Source organism: Pestalotiopsis fici (assembly GCF_000516985.1).
Source record: "Pestalotiopsis fici W106-1 unplaced genomic scaffold PFICI_Scf_12, whole genome shotgun sequence".
Classification (NCBI taxonomy): Eukaryota; Fungi; Ascomycota; class Sordariomycetes; order Amphisphaeriales; family Sporocadaceae; genus Pestalotiopsis; species Pestalotiopsis fici.
The window spans coordinates 687,242-704,480 of NW_006917102.1; the positions used below are offsets into that span (position 1 = coordinate 687,242).

At 49.5% G+C, this 17,239-nt stretch overlaps 6 protein-coding genes across 6 annotated transcripts; 4 read left to right on the plus strand and 2 right to left on the minus strand.

Annotated features, from left to right (window-relative positions):
* Window positions 1–1,236: 1,236 nt before the first annotated feature.
* Window positions 1,237–2,112, minus strand: PFICI_13968 (uncharacterized protein; the record flags this gene model as incomplete). The annotated part of the gene is made up of 2 exons (XM_007842549.1): window positions 1,237–1,986; window positions 2,050–2,112. 2 exons carry the CDS (start codon window positions 2,110–2,112, stop codon window positions 1,237–1,239), a joined length of 813 nt encoding a protein of 270 aa, XP_007840740.1.
* A 1,273-nt stretch (window positions 2,113–3,385) lies between these two features.
* PFICI_13969 (uncharacterized protein) lies at window positions 3,386–4,427 on the minus strand (the record flags this gene model as incomplete). Its single annotated transcript, XM_007842550.1, has 2 exons — window positions 3,386–4,236; window positions 4,316–4,427. 2 exons carry the CDS (start codon window positions 4,425–4,427, stop codon window positions 3,386–3,388), a joined length of 963 nt encoding a protein of 320 aa, XP_007840741.1.
* Window positions 4,428–6,853: 2,426 nt separating this feature from the next.
* PFICI_13970 (uncharacterized protein) lies at window positions 6,854–7,736 on the plus strand (the record flags this gene model as incomplete). The annotated part of the gene is made up of 2 exons (XM_007842551.1): window positions 6,854–7,206; window positions 7,274–7,736. 2 exons carry the CDS (start codon window positions 6,854–6,856, stop codon window positions 7,734–7,736), a joined length of 816 nt encoding a protein of 271 aa, XP_007840742.1.
* Window positions 7,737–8,583: 847 nt separating this feature from the next.
* PFICI_13971 (uncharacterized protein) lies at window positions 8,584–9,690 on the plus strand (the record flags this gene model as incomplete). The annotated part of the gene is made up of 1 exon (XM_007842552.1): window positions 8,584–9,690. One exon carries the CDS (start codon window positions 8,584–8,586, stop codon window positions 9,688–9,690), a length of 1,107 nt encoding a protein of 368 aa, XP_007840743.1.
* Window positions 9,691–12,865: 3,175 nt separating this feature from the next.
* Window positions 12,866–14,600, plus strand: PFICI_13972 (Vacuolar calcium ion transporter; the record flags this gene model as incomplete). The annotated part of the gene is made up of 6 exons (XM_007842553.1): window positions 12,866–13,136; window positions 13,198–13,409; window positions 13,475–13,708; window positions 13,764–14,207; window positions 14,265–14,462; window positions 14,517–14,600. The coding sequence occupies 6 exons, from the start codon at window positions 12,866–12,868 to the stop codon at window positions 14,598–14,600; spliced, it is 1,443 nt and encodes a 480-aa protein (XP_007840744.1).
* An 808-nt stretch (window positions 14,601–15,408) lies between these two features.
* PFICI_13973 (uncharacterized protein) lies at window positions 15,409–16,763 on the plus strand (the record flags this gene model as incomplete). The annotated part of the gene is made up of 5 exons (XM_007842554.1): window positions 15,409–15,455; window positions 15,513–15,541; window positions 15,670–16,127; window positions 16,229–16,502; window positions 16,588–16,763. 5 exons carry the CDS (start codon window positions 15,409–15,411, stop codon window positions 16,761–16,763), a joined length of 984 nt encoding a protein of 327 aa, XP_007840745.1.
* Window positions 16,764–17,239: the final 476 nt, after the last annotated feature.

Genomic DNA, 17,239 nt, shown 5'->3' on the forward strand with positions numbered 1-17,239 from the left:
ACAATTTACCCGGGTTTCAGCAAGTAACGTATGATTACGAGTATCACGAACCTCGGTTTGCCGTGCTGTACATCATCACACGATACCGCGAAATGTTGATATCCACATCATTCCCAATGACATGGTAACGATAAGTGGTTCGGACCAAGTTCCGAGTGGCAGCAATTACTTAATAGCTTGTCGATGCAGAATATAGAATGTAAATATAAAGCCACCGCATTGAGAGAATTAGATTTCCAAAATGTATTACTTTTTACGCTTTCCTTCTCCTTTTTCTTCCTCTCTCTCTCTTCTTTTTTTTCTTTTTTCTTTTTTTTTTAGGTAGATAGCAAAATAACTCTAATTACTTCAAAGAATTCTTTTTCTTCTTTCTTTAGCAAAATGTTATATCGAGCTGTATTAGTAATGAACACAACGATCATTATCAGAGCTAAAGAACATCCCGATCTCATCGACACCATTAGGACATAATAAAGCCTCTTCCACTGCAAATACTTTGGCAAAAACAAAAGGTGGTGGTTGTTTGTACTCAATCAAGCGACTACTCTAGAAACAAACCCTTGGGACCTATTGTCGTTCATGACTGTATCGCATCTAATGGCGGTATTATTGGATATCAGCCGCCTCAAATCAAAGTTGGATGCCCAGCTTGACTACATAAACGACAACTACTAGCCTTTGCACATCTCTGTCGAATAGGTATGGTTTTCTATGCCTATTTCCTGTAACTGAACATGGTCACAGTCACAGTCACAGGACCAAACTTTTCCATTCCCAACTCAAATGCTTGAGCAAATGGGGAGACCGTTTAGTAAAACCAGGAGCGACACACGCAAAATTGTTCAAGCATATGCATCACAACACCTTACGCTGTCGCACCTCTGTGCTAGCAATGCTTTAAGAATGCTTCTCAACATCTTATTTATCCTGGTATTTAGATCGAAGACCATGATAGTATCCCTTGAATAGTATATCAGGGCAGTCACATCCAGACATACAAATCCAGATTCAGCAAAGAGGAACAATGCAATTAACTATGTACAATTTGACCCGTACCGGAACTAGAAAAGGAAACCCAAGAAATGCCTTTGACCGTGATATTAAAACATGCAATTCCCCATCGCGCGGGTAGCCCCCCGGTGAGACCTCATACGACGTTCGCATGTGGCCACCCAAATAGCCTTTCAAAACCTCATGACCAGAAGAAGCACAAGAACCCTCGTAAGCATTTTTTGCTTAGAAGATACTGTTGACCAGGTTTCCACCCAATGTGGCACCAGCACCAAAAATGGCAGCGTTTCCGAGCTTCTTTCCAAACTTCTTGCCCATCTCGCTTCCCTTGCCACCCTGGGCGTTCTGCTGCTCGCCGCTGCCCTCGGCGACCGCCATGGGCGGCACGCTAGAGTTGTAGGGATTCTGACCCTGCGGCGGCGCCGGGTATCCACCGGCCTGCTGAGGGGCATACGTGGGCTGGGCGGGTGCGTAGAAGCCGGCCTTTTCGGCGGCCTGGTCGATCTCGACATAGTTCTTGGGGAAGATACCCTCGCCGCCCGTGCGCTGGTTCTTGCCCATCCACCAGTCGTCGTTCATGTACTCAAAGACGGCAATCTTGTCCTCGCGCTCAAAGCTCAGGTCCCGGTCGTCAGCCGCCGTATACTTGTACAGGGCCTTGGCGTGCGCAATGATGGGCTTGCTGGGCGGGGGCGGCGGAGGTCCGTTCCGGGCTGGGAGCGACGGCGGACCGGTGGTGTGGTAGGCCGGAGGCGCGGGCGATGTACCCGGGTTCGAGCCAATAGCCAGGTTGGCCATGGAGTTGACCGGCGGCGAGATGGGGTTATGGCTCGGGGCCGGGCTGGCGACCGAGGTCTGGCGAGTTGCTGCTGGTGTGGCAGCGCTGGAGAGCGACGTCTCGGATGGGAGTGTGCGCATGATGGAATCAAAGGTTGCATCGTCTACGATGCCCTTTTCGAGCAGATGCTCCAGTTCCTGAGTGACATGTTAGATGGCATATCATTTGTATAGTTTGCGCAAAAAAGAGACAAAGCGTACATTCTTGATCAAGCGCAGCGACTTGTTCGTCGCAATGATCTCTTGTCTGTCCATGCCGACCATGGTGATGGGGGTGATATGAATCGAGTTGTGGTTCAACCAGGCACGTTTTGTCTGGTCTCGAAAAGAAACTGCAAATGCTGCTGAGGTTTGCTCTAAATCTTTCCTACTCGAGCGTAAATCGTGGAAATTTTGGAATCGGTACGACGGCTGTTTAGGTGTATTGGTTGTGAAGAGAACGAGAATGCAAAAGTCGAGGCAGTCGGATCCCCATTTCAGCTCAGGCAGCGAAACCCATAAAGTTGCTGCACGTTTGTTTCGTTGGTGGATCGGAACACAGGCACGTTCTAGCCTGAAAGCGCTGTTTTTAGTGGAGGGCGGAGCCCCCTGAGGTCGCCATCTTCAGTGACGCCAAGCCCAGTCAGCCCCCACCCCGCTTCGATTTTCGTGACACAGGGCGCCGAAATGCACTGATGGGGCCCCTACATTTTCCCATCCCAGAGAAGGTTTAGAGGCAACCCGGCTAGGCGGGCGAGTCCCGCCGAACTGACTTCCGAGTCGGCCGGGTCACTACCACTTCGATACCCGGATGAGTGGCTTACGTAGATCTAATTATACTATGGAGGCATGAGGTCCATTTCAGCTGCATTCGTGATGCATGTGATGTCTTTGGTCATTTATCTTGTATTAGGTTTCACGGTCATGGAAGTCAAACAATACTTCAGCTTCCGCCGAACCAGTCGAGTGGCCGAGCATATCGTCAGACATTGAATTCATAAGGCCTAGCTAAGCAACCCAAGTAACACTGCTACATATTCTGCAAAACAGGTCAGATTGTGTGAAATGATGTCTCTATCCAGTGTGACTTCTCAGTATCGCCAAGACCTCCCAGTACCCAAAGGTTTGCCTGAGCTAGCAGATTGGCAATGCTAGCTTTCCTGGGCGTAATAAACAAGCCCACCGGTTCCCACGATAGACGTGAAGGACGTGTGTATACACCCAAACAATGAGCACTTTTGCTGTCGCTACAAGCCTCATTGCTGACCGCACAGCAAATAAATCAAAACCTCAACGATAACGCATGAAACAAATTTAGTCTTTTCTGCGCAAGGGCGGCATCCCGTCACCTCACCCAGGCTGGCGCGTGCCTTGTATCCCAAGAGGCACGGCTCCCGAAATTGAACCCAGCCAAACGATGCTGCTTTATGAAAATCGATAAATTCAGAGGGTAAAGCTGAAACTGAAAGGGGTATCATCTTGGTGTATCCCACCATGTTGTGCTCATATGCCATTGCTCCTGTAATGCCGTCCTGCTGGAACATTGATTTGCAATGATTTAGTCTTCTTCACTGACATCGCTCTCCGAGTCGGCTCCAGCCAACTCAGCTTCAAGAGCAGCCTCCAAGTCGTCTTCCATATCGTCATCGTCATCTTGTTCTTGCTGCTCCTGCACAGGAGCTGGTGCCGGCGTTGGCTCCTCGTCCTCTTCCGAGGCTGAATCATCATCAAAGGTGAGCGATATCGTGTTGTTCGGGACAGTCTCCACTTCCGGCGCAGTAGTCTGCTGCACAATTGGCGATGGGAGCGGGAAGTGTTCCTGCTCGCTCATTTCCTCGTCCTCATCTTCGCCGTCGGCATCGTCTTCCTCCTCCTCATTCTGCGCGGCAAATTCGCTAAACCTTCGGGGCGGGAAGGCGGGAGAGAAGTCGCGGTTAGGAGCCGCAGTGTCGCCGAAATCAATCTCTAGAACATCGTCGTTATCGCTGTCCTCCTCATCGTCCGAGCCGTTCTTGCGCTTCTCTGGGGCAGCCGGTTTAGACGGCTTGGGGGGCGCTGTCTTTGGTTGCTTTGTCTTGGAACCTGCACCAGTCTTGCCCTTGGCTTTAGTAGTTGAGGCCTCAGCACTACTGTTGGGGAGATGGGGATGTTGCTTCTTTAGGCTGTCTGCGTTCTTATTGTCGGGGGTCTGAATGAGGTTCATGTTGAATGTCGAGTCGACCTTGTGCAGCACAAAGACCTCTCTGTTGGGGTCAAAGATCAGGACATATTGATTTTCGTTGCTGGTGCGATTGCCACGGTATTTATGAATGTTGCCCTTGTCTCCGTATAGTAGATCATAGTTGCCCTTGAAGGTGACATTTTGTCGCAATTTGGCAGAATCCGGTGGCGGATCGGGTCTGTGGTTATCTATCGCAAGTTCAGGTCAGTGGCCGTTATATTGCATTCCAATCAAGGCGTCAAAGGGCAAGACGCAGATATCACTTACATCTAACGCCAGTGTAGACTTCACTGGACTTTTTGCCCAGTAGCGCATCGCTGAGTACGACTGGGTATTTGCCGACCTTGGTTGGATCTATGATCCCGGCGGCGGCGGCCATGATGCTGACAATGGTTCCGTGCAACGAGGCAAGCAGCAGCGCACAACAAAGGAGCAAATTTGGTCAGGATATTTGACAAGAAAAGGAAGCACGACGTGAAGCAAAGCGCGCAATCTAGGGAGCAGCTCCTAGCAAAAGGCTTCCAAGATCAAGTTGCGATGTTTAGCAAGTGAGTTGAGTGAGTGAATCAATGAATGAATGGGCAAGGTAGAGAAGTGGAAGGGTGCGATGCAGGTGAAGGTGGGAAAGTGAATGCACCAACGGCTCTAGGGCGGCCGATCACCTCTTTGTGGTTGGCTTCCCGTTAAACTTCCATGCCAAAAATGCTTGGGGGTGGGTTGGGGCGGGAGAACTAGGTTCGAGCAGAGCCCCCGAAGAAGCCCCTGCTCCTGTCTGTCGACCAAACATCTGACATTAGGGGATCCTGCAAGGTGCCGAACCTGTGGGTGAACACCACTAAAAAGGAACAACAACGAAAAACCCCAGACAAGGACAGGTACCGCCAGAGCCGAGCCCAATCTTACCCGCGCTTTTAGGTACATGACAATATCGATGGGCAACATTGAATCAACCACCAAAAAGAAGATGGACTCTTCTCAGAGCGCCGAAATAGAAAAACTCTAAATATTAGCTTTGAGCGTAACTTCTTCGCCCCATCATCAAGGCGCTTCCACAGTCATCCTCCTCAACAACTCGAAATGATTTGTGTACCTGGACCTTTGATGTTTGCGTTGAGCTCAAATAGGTCTCCCATAGATATAGACTCTGCTCAGTACTTTCTATTCACCCATTAGGAATTTCCCAAGTATCACATCCTTATATAAATGAAACTCAACATGACCTTCTCTCGAGGTCATTATCACATACAATTACGGTGATACTGCAAGGAACTGTTCAGATTGTAAAACGCTTACATCAACGTCAAAGAGGATTTGATCATTGGCCATCTGCCTCCAGAACTTGACAATGCTATGCGTAGCAGTAAACCCAGAGACAAGATATTCTTCCACTCTTCATACCGAAATCAATACCCCATATACAAGCCTAGCCATTCCACAGAGGGCCCAAGAGTCAAGTTGGAGACAAACGCGGCCTTCTACGGCCTAAGAATTATGATGGATTCTGACTGAGACAAAGATATGATGCTCTCATGTCCACGTTATGCTCGCGGACTCTGTTCCTTTATCTGTCAATAGTTACGTACATCCTTCGGATAAGCAGGCTGATCTCACTAGCAGACCGGCCTTGATTCACATCCAAACGTGTTATCGAATCCATCAAACTGCTGTTATGACTGGCCTGTCGGTCAGACGCCCGCCTTTGTGCCAACTGACCAAGCTACATTATGTAACCAGAGGCTCTTCAGTCACAATATCCCGACTTGAACGGCGAATTCAGACATGTCGGGCGCAATATCTTCTGACCACTGGTGCGAGAATCCTAGCAATTGGCTTTGGTCCATCGTTCACGGCGTCAAGGGAAAGATGATGCATGGGGAAACTACCCTTATGGATACATGGAGAGCCATGTAAAACCTGGCAATGGCGGAAAGGTCACTGTGATTGGTTTATTCAATTTTAGTCAAGGATAATTCGAGGCTTTGAGAAGAGAATCCGACACTATAGGCACTTAACCACCTTCTATACGAGACCTCGTATTGAGCTGACCAGCACAATGACAAGTATCGTCTGTTCACCAGTTGGGGGCCCATCCATATCTCCAGCCGAGATTGTCCAATTGATGGCTCAAACAAAAAGGTAATCACGTTATTCTATTCAGTCCGCCGTATGTGATGTACTCTGTATTATCTCCGTCATCTCCATGGCGACTAGAACCCTTGGAATGCGCCCCGGATGAGGATTAAAACATATTAACCTAATTGGACTCAGTGATCGATTGTAATGAGAGGATCTGTAGATTCAAAGCAAGGAGAAATACCAACCTCTTTGCTATCAATATTTGCGGAAGACTCTGCCTCGGTAGCAAAAGTCTCAATTTCTTGTATGCTGATAACATACCTACTCATGCAGGATATGATATACCGATTTCTATTTCCGGCGGTTCTACCTACCATACTTAGAAGATTCATATAGAGAAGTGGATAACAACCGCATTAGCGTCAGTTCGGCCCCTCGAGACGAGGGCCTCATGCAGATCAGCAGTTTGTGCTGCTTCCAGACTTCTCATGAGACTTGGGGCCCCTCAATCCAACCCCGCGAATGCTCTCAGAGCTGTACAGAGTAGCTCGAGGTTGAGTGGCGCACAGGAATATCATTGCTCTGCTTATACTACACTTTATTCCCGTGGTGCCGATAACCGTCTCCAACAACCAAAATACAAGTATACCTCTTTGCCCTGACATGGCATTCGCTGATGAAGAGTTTTCATTATCAAGTCTGGACTGAATCAACCACCCGCTGAACCAAATGGCTCCTCCATGGCGTATACTAGCTGGCAAGACAGCCTGTGTCACTGGTGGCACAACGGGAATAGGCCGAGCCATCACCTTGGAGTATTTGCGTCAAGGATGTAATGTCGCCGTAAATCATCTGGGCCTTTCCAGAGATGAGTCTTTGAGAAAACGTCTACATGAAGAGGCGGAAGCTCTCCAGCACGAGGGGCCGAAAGACGTACCGGCTGGCAGGTTGATCGATATTCCTGGCGACATTACCGATCCCACCACTGGCACACATCTCGTTGCTGAAGCTGTCAAGAAATGGGGTGGGTTGGACATATTTGTGGCCAATGCCGGCATTTTCAAGGCTTGTGAGTTCTTGAAGTAAGTGTAACAAGTGTTTATTCTCGGCGCTTCATCAGGACACCACTAACAAGTCTTCCGCGAGTAGGATTGAGAAAGACTTTTTTGATCAGTCAATGAATGTCAATGTGAATGCGGCGTTTTACACCTGCCAAGCAGCAGCACGGCAACTGGTGCAACAAGGGAGAGGCGGCTCCATCATCGGAGTCTCGTCCATTAGTGCACTGGTCGGAGGGGGCTTGCAAGTTCACTATACGCCAACCAAGGCCGCGGTTCTATCCATGATGCAGTCCATGGCAATTGCGCTGGCCAAGAACAAGATTAGGTGTAATGCTCTGCTGCCAGGCACCATACATACACAGTTGGCCGAGGACGATATGCGGAATGACACGAAACGCAAGTATTTAGAGCACCGAATCCCAATGGGCCGCGTAGGGAAACCAGAGGACCTGGCCGGCCCGGCAGTTTTTCTCGCCAGTGAGGAGTTGAGTGGTTATATGACTGGTTCTCAAGTGCTGGTGGATGGAGGCATGTTTGTTCATCTGCAATGATGATCTTGCAGCGCTCGGAGTATAAACCGTTCAGATAGGATGATGCCAAGGCAAACTAAGGTGGGAGATCAGCGGCCCTGCTACCCCGATCGCGGAGGGCGCAATCAAATCTGCGAAATTCGCTGTGAAGCCGTGAAGTTTTGACTCCTACGAGGTACAAATTATCAATGGCTAGATCAAGTGCCCCGGAGTATTGTAGATGAGCAATTATCATGATAGCCTCGGACAGTATAGAGAAGAGAGCATCCAAGTCGAGCTACCCCTCCGCGACTTGGGTCCAGCTCTCAGTGTTTGCAGCCCCAAAGCTGTACCAAAATAGGCCAAGATTCTATAATTTTAACATCCCAGGTACAATTCGACATACATGTTATTTCTATGATTGACCGGTTCATTTTCGACATGTAGCGGCCGTTTTCTTCGTATTAATAAATAAATCAACGTTGCAAGCTCGAAGCCCCCACATCTTACCTTCCCCAAGGTCGAGCCGATCTATAGTCGGACCTCGTCCCTGGCTCCTATCTAATCTAATGCGGGGTGCTAATTGCCTATTACAAACAGATGTGACAATACACCAATCAAATCCCGCCCATATAGGAACTTTGGTTTCGGCAGCTTGTTATGTGAAAATGGAAGTCGGCACCTGAAGTATTGAAAAGTGAAGAACAACCAATGACTTCTTTCCCTGGTCACTTGTCCTTACAAGCTTGAGTTGACTAGGCACACTACGTTACTAGACTGTCTAGACTTTGACAACCGTTAGACATCTCTTGTCAAAGCAACCTGTCCCAAGACTTGGTAATCATTGACTCGCTCAGGACAGACCCCTCCCTTTTGCTACGCCTTCAAGATGTATGCCCCTAAAGTTGGTGACAGCGTCCAGAGTCTGGACACGCCCTCCATGGTCGTCGATCTCGACCTCATGGAGGCCAACATAAAAAAGCTCACAGACAAACTGCTACCGACTGGTGTCTCGATACGACCTCACCTCAAGACCACCAAGAGCGCCATTCTGGCCAAGAAGCTTGCCGCTGCTGGGTGCAAAGGCGGCTGCGTGGCAAAGTTGAGCGAGGCCGAGGTCATTGCAGAAGCCGGCTTTGATGACTTGCTCATCACCTGCGAGATCATTGGTGCCGCCAAAGTCAAGAGACTTGTTGAGCTGTACCGCAAACATCGCCAGATCCGCATTGTGGTGGACAGCGCACTCGGCGCCAGCGCCATCAATGAAGCGCTTGCAACTTCGGGCATCGAGCAGCCGATCAATGTTTTGATAGATCTAGACGTTGGCCTGCATCGGACAGGCGTGGCAGCGGGTGAGCCTGCCTTGGCTCTGGCGCGGCATGTCAGGACATTGAAGCACCTCAAAATCATTGGTATTCAGGGTTACGAGGGCCATCTACAGCACTTGCACGACCGCGCCGACCGCGAACAGCAGTGTTTAGAATCGATGCGTACGCTGACGAGCACGGCCGAGGCGCTGCGGCAGGACGGCTTCGACATGGGCGTGGTCACGACGGGCGGGACAGGAACGGCCGAGTTCTGCGTCACGGTACCGGGTGTCAACGAGGTCCAGCCCGGATCCTTTATCTTCATGGACACTGACTACCGCAACGCAGTCGGTCCCTTTTACTCCAACAGCTTGACCATCTTGTCCACGGTGCTCAGCCGCCAAGGCCCACGGGCCGTCACCATTGATACCGGCCTCAAGTCGCTGACCACGGACAGCGGATTGGCCGAGTGCAAAGACGCGCGCTACGTATATGGCGTCCTGGGCGATGAGCACGGCTCGCTGACTTGGGAGAATGATGGCACCCCGGCGCTCGAGGTTGGCGACGTTGTGGAGATGATCCCCAGCCATATCGATCCAACCATCAATCTGCATGACTTTTACTATGCGCATCGAAAGGGAGTCATTGAGGAAATCTGGCCGGTTGACTCGAGAGGAAAAGTGCAGTAGATATACGTGTATTATCTTCGCCTAAAGGATGACCGGCGAAAAGGTCCAGGAACTACGCTTCAGTGCTAGTTAGGTCATATTATCGTTGACGGCCAGTTCAACGATGAACAAGTATGTCACACACCGATAGAAGGTGAAAAGGGGATCACCAATGTAGTGAGAAGGAATTATTTCTCAATGCGTAGCTCTTGTTTCGGGAGCATTGATCCTAGTATCAGTCTATCTTGATGCAAATGCGACTGATATACGAAATATATACATATCTCAAAATCTGAAGCTCACTGTTGCCCAGCCATGTTCTTTGAACCAAGCCAGACTGCTATGAGGCAAGCTATATTTATGATCTCTACACTCATCTACTCATACGAGAACGAACCATGAGGGAACATGATTGGAAAATTTATTCTCATGGAGTTACTTGATCCAGTTCTGTATGATTATAGTAACAATTTGATGGCCAGAGAGAAGAATAGGCATCCATGAATAAGCTGAAGTCAGCTGACGTCTCAAGCCCTGCTGTCTCGGATCCACAAGATGGCTATACCGTCTATGACTGTAATAACCTTGCTGGTCGATGCAAGCTGCGTGCGTACCTAGGCAGGCTTGCTGATGATCGACATCAAGGCTGGATCTGCTTAAAAAGCTTGGCAAATCGATTTGCGTGCGCCACTATAATATGTGGATTCGAATTGTGTATCCGAGTGGCCACAGCAGTATCTACTGTGTATCAGCCTCGAGTTGCACATGCCTTCCTGGTATGAGCAGTGACATGTCATGATGGAAAACCAAGTGCCAAGATCTTGGTCTGTGGCGTATATAAAATGTCATCAATTCACGTGGGGAATGTCAATTGTTCACATGGATATTGCATGGACAAGATATAGTTTCTTGGTTTGCATCGACTATTCAATCATGTTGAGGCAGTGCAAACAGCAATAGTCAGCAACTAGCCGGACCCAAACCTCTTTGGCTTGTTTAATAATTCGTCAAACAAGTCGGGCAAAGCAATATTATAGAGTTCGGAATCGTGTAAGATTGGCCAACGGGTCTTGGTGTGTCGCACTCATGTGGAAAGCGACCGTTGCGCCAAGGACTCTTCTTCTTTTTCCTGGTAGAGAGACTGGCTCGGGGCCGCGACGACGCCGTGTAACGCGACTCGCTCGACCACTGAAACACAATAGTAGTCGGGCGAACGCTGAGCCAGCACATTTGATTTACCGACAGCTCCGCCAAGACACGCGTGCTCATTCCTTTGGACCCTGTGCTATGTAAGACCAGGGAGCTTTATCGATAGCGACAGCACATTGAATACCCCTGTGCTTTCACTAGTACGTAGCTGCAAGCCGTGGTTGGCAAGCTGCAGAGAGGATTGGCGCCCCTCCCTCATCACATTGAAGTTGAACAAAAACACCTGGGCATTGGGAGGCCTCCCAAAATAATCTGAAACTTTTGGTTGCATCTTTGCTTAGCCACACTTGGCAGACGTTGAAGCATTCTATCAGAAATGAACAGCATTTCGAACCATTGATTGTTGTTATAATATCACCATTGAGGTATCAATTGTGGAATGTCTAGAGAGTTATGATTTGGAATGACATCTAGGGTAGACATTTGGTAGCTGGTCAAAGGTGGAAACGGACGCTGAGCTGGTTTGGGGGCTGTACCCAAAGCGTGAAGAAGAAGGTTCTGCTGTCATAGACTGGCCGAAACCAGTGGGGTTCCAAACTGCAGGTGGTTGTCCCAGGGATCTCAAACACCCTATCACCGAGCTGTCGCTTGCTAGCGGACCCAGTTCCCTTGCTGGCTCCTTAACGCCGGAGCGAGCTTTTGGTGGAGATCCGGAGCTAAAACGAGCTGCAGGGGAGCCTCTTGGGGCGAGCCACTGGGGAGACTAATTTGAGAACGTCACAGCGAATAGCGAGGTGCTAGAGCTAGCTGACGTCGTTGTCGGTCCGCTGTTCTTGATCTCATCGTGTTTGGGGACGAGACGAAGGTTTGGGATACAGTAGTAATTACCTGAACTCACCCGAGTCGAGTCGTGTGGGTAGAAGCTTTTCTCTCTCTCTTCCATCTTCTCTAGATCTATTGCACATGACGTTGAGGAGTTAGTGATTAAACAACAGAAGCCCTCTGCCAAGCAGACCGAACGATATTGGCACTGCGACCAAAAGAGAACACTGCCCATCATCATTCAACCACGGCCGCCTCGGATTTCACAGCCAGCAGGGAAGACGAAAACTCTATTGCTTCCACACACACTACGTACCGCCGCCCAATTGATGTGTCGTCTCGTCACATCATCCAATTGACATTTCCCAATCGACGTAGGTATTTTCCCCACACACATTCTACTATTAGGTATTGGGCTGCTTTGGCTGCTCCATTTCCCGGAAACGTGAGTGTGTGTGTGTACAGAGTCCTGTACCTACGTACTGCCATGATTGTGGTAGGGGTTCTCGGTAGATCCCAACGTTCTGTCTAATCTACCTTATCCTTACCTACCTGCGCCTATCTTTTCTTCCATTGCCTGCCCATTTCTCATCGCCTGCTCAACTTGCAGCTAAACTCGTCCGCAGCGTGTCTTGGAAAAGTCTTGGTATTTCCCCGTCCCAGAGTGCTTCAGCCACTCATCTGTCCGCATCGTCCGGAAGTAATTCATCTCTCTGCGTCGCGATCATTTAGAGTCAGTCTGTCGTGACCATGGTGTGTGAGTACCTAAATGCCCTTCCTTCTCCTCCTTCCTTTCAAACACCCCAATCCGTCCAATTCCTCTTCTCCAAGAAACACATACCCCATCGGCCATCTTTGTCTTTGTTCCTCATCCCAAACCACACGCCGGAAAACACCCAGCCACTTCCTATCTACGACAGTGTGTACTGTATCGACCGCATTGGGTATCCTGGGTGAGGTGCAGTGTACCTTTTATTACTCAGCCTGACGCACCTACACCCAATCCCCATCCAATCATTGCTTCTTTGCTGTACATACGGCTTTTTATCTACCCCGAGATCTCGACCAGCCAAAGGACCCAACCTGTTCTTCTCGCATAATCTTCCATACGTCTCCCCATGGACGGTCGCCCATAAACGAGAACTTGCTGGGACCGACGACGACCTAGAAAACACCAAGAATCTGGCATTGCCAATGCGCACGGATGGTAGCTGACCAACACGCGATGACTCGCGACGAAGTAGGACCGAGTTTCCACGAACAGGTGCGCCGCACATTTAGTGTTGGAGGCAGCAAGCACAACCAAAATGGAGGAACTTCCGAGACCAGCCCTCTCCTAGGCAACGGAGCCACCAATGGTACCCAGGGTCACGGACACAGCGAGACCTGGCAGTTCTTCTTTGACACCCACCACACGCCGGGTCAGGAGAGCTCCAATGTCGCCGTCAAGGTTCTGGCCAATACCTGGCACATTACCAAGGCTACGTTGCTGAGCAGTAAGTGCACAGCCCGGGTTTCCAATGGCTTGACTTTGATTCACTCTAATTCTCCTGGTAGACTATGTGAACGTTCTCCTGGTGTTTGTCCCTATTGGTATTGTTGCAGGAGTGGCCGAATGGGACCCGGTTACCGTCTTTATTATCAACTTCTTGGCAATCATCCCGTTGGCTTCTGTACTGTCTTTTGCAACTGAGGAAATCTCGGCCAAGCTGGGCGAGGCTCTGGGAGGTCTGCTCAATGCGACTTTCGGAAATGCGGTCGAGTTGATTGTAAGTGAAACTTTCTGTGCCGCCGGTTCGAGATCCGGCTCGATGCTTACCGTGTGCATGTATAGGTTAGCATCATTGCACTTCGCGATGGCCAGTACGAAGTTGTCAAATCCTCCATGATTGGTTCCATCTTGTCCAACTGTTTGTTGGTCATGGGCATGTGCTTTGTTTTTGGTGGCATTGCCAATATGCGAGACAGCGAAGGAAACGGCCAAGAGCAGACATTTGCGTCCATTACTGCTCAAACGACCTGCTCATTGTTGACACTCGCTGCGGCGTCTATGATTATCCCTGGCGCGGTAAGGAACCTGTGAGACGTCTACAGATACTGAGCGAATACTGATCAACCGTTAGTTGTCCATTGTCCTCAAACAGACCTTGCCAGACGAGGAGCTCCGAAACTCGACGATCCTCGGCCTGTCTCGCGGAACTGCCGTGCTCCTACTGCTTCTATACATCCTGTACCTCTGGTTCCAGCTGCGCACCCATCACAACCTTTTCGGCGCCGAAGCCGCCACGGCCGATGCCGACCAACTCCCCGGACCAGTTGCTGAACCCGCCCACGAAGAGGAGAACGAAGAAGCACACATGAACCCGTGGGCCGCTGGAGGAGTCTTGATTGTCACCACAATCCTGGTTTCCGTTTGCGCCGATTACCTCGTCGACAGTATCGATGCGCTTGTCGATCGCGCAGGATTGAGCAGAAACTTTATTGGTCTGATTCTGATCCCAATTGTCGGAAACGCCGCCGAGCACGTTACGGCTGTTGTTGTTGCTATCAAAAATAAGATGGATTTGGTACGTGATGATCCCGTAAACAATTGGAAATAGACGGAATGACTAATTCGTGAATAGGCCATGGGTGTTGCCATTGGTTCCAGCATCCAGATTTCGCTTTTCGTCACTCCATTCCTGGTCATTCTGGGCTGGATGATGGACCGACCGATGAATCTGCACTTCGAGACTTTCGAGACGGTAGCATTTGCCCTGTCGGTGCTCGTTGTTACTTACACAGTCCAAGACGGCAAGTCAAACTACCTCGAAGGTGCCATGGTAAGCATTATACCCGGAAAACCTCACGATAGGATGATACTGATTATTGCGCAGTTGATGGCTCTTTACATTATTATTGCTGTGGCTTTCTTCGTGACACCAAGCGGAGCTCTCGACGAGAACTCCCTGGGCTTTTAAATAAAGTCAATAGAAAGAGGAAATCCCTGGGGGGTAGAATACCCGTATCTCCTGCCTCTGAATCGAGGGCACTTTCACAAATCGAAGATTCGTCTTCATTATGCACACACCGTTGTAGGAGTGGCTCTGAGAAAGAGAAGCACAAACTCCTATCACTTCCCTGAGGGGAACACTACAGGACCAAGTCCGCATTGTTTCATTATATGTAAGAATAGGGTAAAAATGGGTCTGGCAAAACAGGAGATGAAGCCAGCAATACAAGCAAGGGCTTGAAATTTCAGAAAATGGCTGTCTTTCCTAAGATAAAATCAATAAAAATGCCTAAGCCATAAAACTTGATATTTGAATTATTGAATACTGTTGTACTATATGGTTCCTCGTGATAATTGAATGATAAAACTCGAAATACGTGCTCACGGAATACCTCCGAAATAGGCGAGGTCTGAGGCCCACCTTAATTCTATCTACCGGGTATATTCAACTACTTCATTATTTTGCGGGGTAGCTTCTGCTGGGCTTCTGCTGGTGGGTTCAAACGTCATTGCTCGTAGCAGATTGTTTCGTTCGGTTTATTTCATTGAGCTGGGCAAAGATTCATTCGGAACGAGTTTTATTTTTCCCAGTGGTATAGCAGCAATCACTTTCTAGATTCTTTATGTCAGCTTTAAGAGCTCTGCAGCGAATACAACTTCAAGCAAAGTTGTTATCTAGAACCCCCAAAAGCTTGAGTAGGTTGAGCTTTCAATTGCTCTCCAGTGAAGCAGGTGGACTGACTGAACATAAAGACGCACCACGAGGACTTGCAACCATGGCGACAACTACAGATACCAAGAACTACAAGTTCAACCACTCAATGTACGAGATGCTCCAATTGTACTAGTTGGCGGATTGCATTGGCTTATAGTCTTTTAGGCTGCGGGTGAAGGATCCCAAAGCTTCCGGTATGTCCTTGGTCCTTGCAGCTGCGGTACTCCGTAGGGTCCAGCGTCCCTCAAGGTCCTCGCGCGAGTAGAGAAGGTGCCATTATAAGATTTGATTAGCTAATCAAGACTGTCTTGCTGTGATGTAGTCAAGTTCTACGAGTTCCTGGGCATGTCCGTGGTCAAGCAGCTGCAGTTCCCCGAAGCCAAGTTCGACCTCTACTTTCTGGGCTACGACTCGCCGAGCGCAGCGTCGCACGGCAACTCGGTGTTTGACCGCGAGGGATTGATTGAGCTGACGCACAACTATGGCACCGAAGACGACGAGACCTACACCATCAACAATGGCAACAAGGAGCCGCACCGCGGCTTTGGCCACGTGTGCATTAGCGTCGACAATATCCAGGCCGCGTGCAACCGCCTCGAGCAGGCTGGCTACAAGTTCCAAAAGAAGCTGACCGACGGGCGCATGAAGCACATTGCTTTTGCTCTCGATCCCGATGGCTACTGGGTCGAGATTATCAGCCTCAAGGCGGGCACCAAGGGCGCCGACGACCCCAATGAGCCCAAGGACCCTAGCCAGACAGATGTGTCCAAGTATCGCATGGTAAGGAATCCTCGCTTGTACTTGGAATCTCACCGGGAAGAGAAGCGACCAAGGTATCGACACTTGATGACTGAGCTGGTACTGACCCCTTTATTGCACAGAACCACACCATGATCCGCGTCAAGGACGCAGAAAAGAGTCTCAAGTTTTACCAGGAGACGCTGGGCATGTCGCTCTTCCGGACGGTGGAGCAAGAGGCAGCCGGCTTCAACCTCTACTTTTTGGGCTACCCCGGCGACAAGGGCATACCCGCCGACGGCTTCACGGCCGAGCGGGAAGGCCTCTTGGAGTTGACCTGGAACTATGGCACGGAAAAGGACGAGAGCTTCAAGTACCACAATGGCAATGACCAGCCGCAGGGATTCGGTCACATTTGTAAGTTGCTGTTGTTGTTCTTTGTATCTTTGAGGATTATTTAGTCCATTTCCCTTTTGAATCACTAACCAATCTTGTTGTATAGGTGTCACGGTGGACAACATTGACGCGGCGTGCCAACGATTCGAGTCACTCAACGCCGACTGGAAGAAGAGACTGACTGACGGCCGCATGAAGAATGTTGCATTTCTGTTGGATCCTGATGGCTACTGGGTCGAGGTTGTCCAGAATGAGCGATTTGCCGGCAAGGACAACTTCTAAGTCACAAATAACAAGAATAGGCGCCACGTGAATCGTCAGCCCACTGAGCCGGGATAGCTTCCACGGCTTCTGGCAAACTGTAATAAATTGAGCAAGCGCATTTGCTCTTCTGACATTTCTTAAAGCATAATATTTCACAGCATCTTCCAATTTTGTACTTGATCTGTAAACGAACATACGTATTCTGGAGATTTTGCTTGAGGCCTCTCCTTGGACTCTGACGCGTGCTTGTGGCTCGCAATTTGTTTCTTGAGACATCCCACCATCAAAGACCCAATGAGCATAACGAGACCTAGACCCTGAGCTTGCGGAGAGAGGGAGGCTTGGCTTGCATTAGTGGATCGTGGGGGAAAAGTGAAATAGTAGTAGTAGAAAAATGACTGATCTTCTTTTCCCACTCTCTCCCTGCCTCCCTCCCAAGAGCAGGCCAGTAAGCCCCTCCATGCGGGGTCATTTGTATACAAGACAAAGGTTCA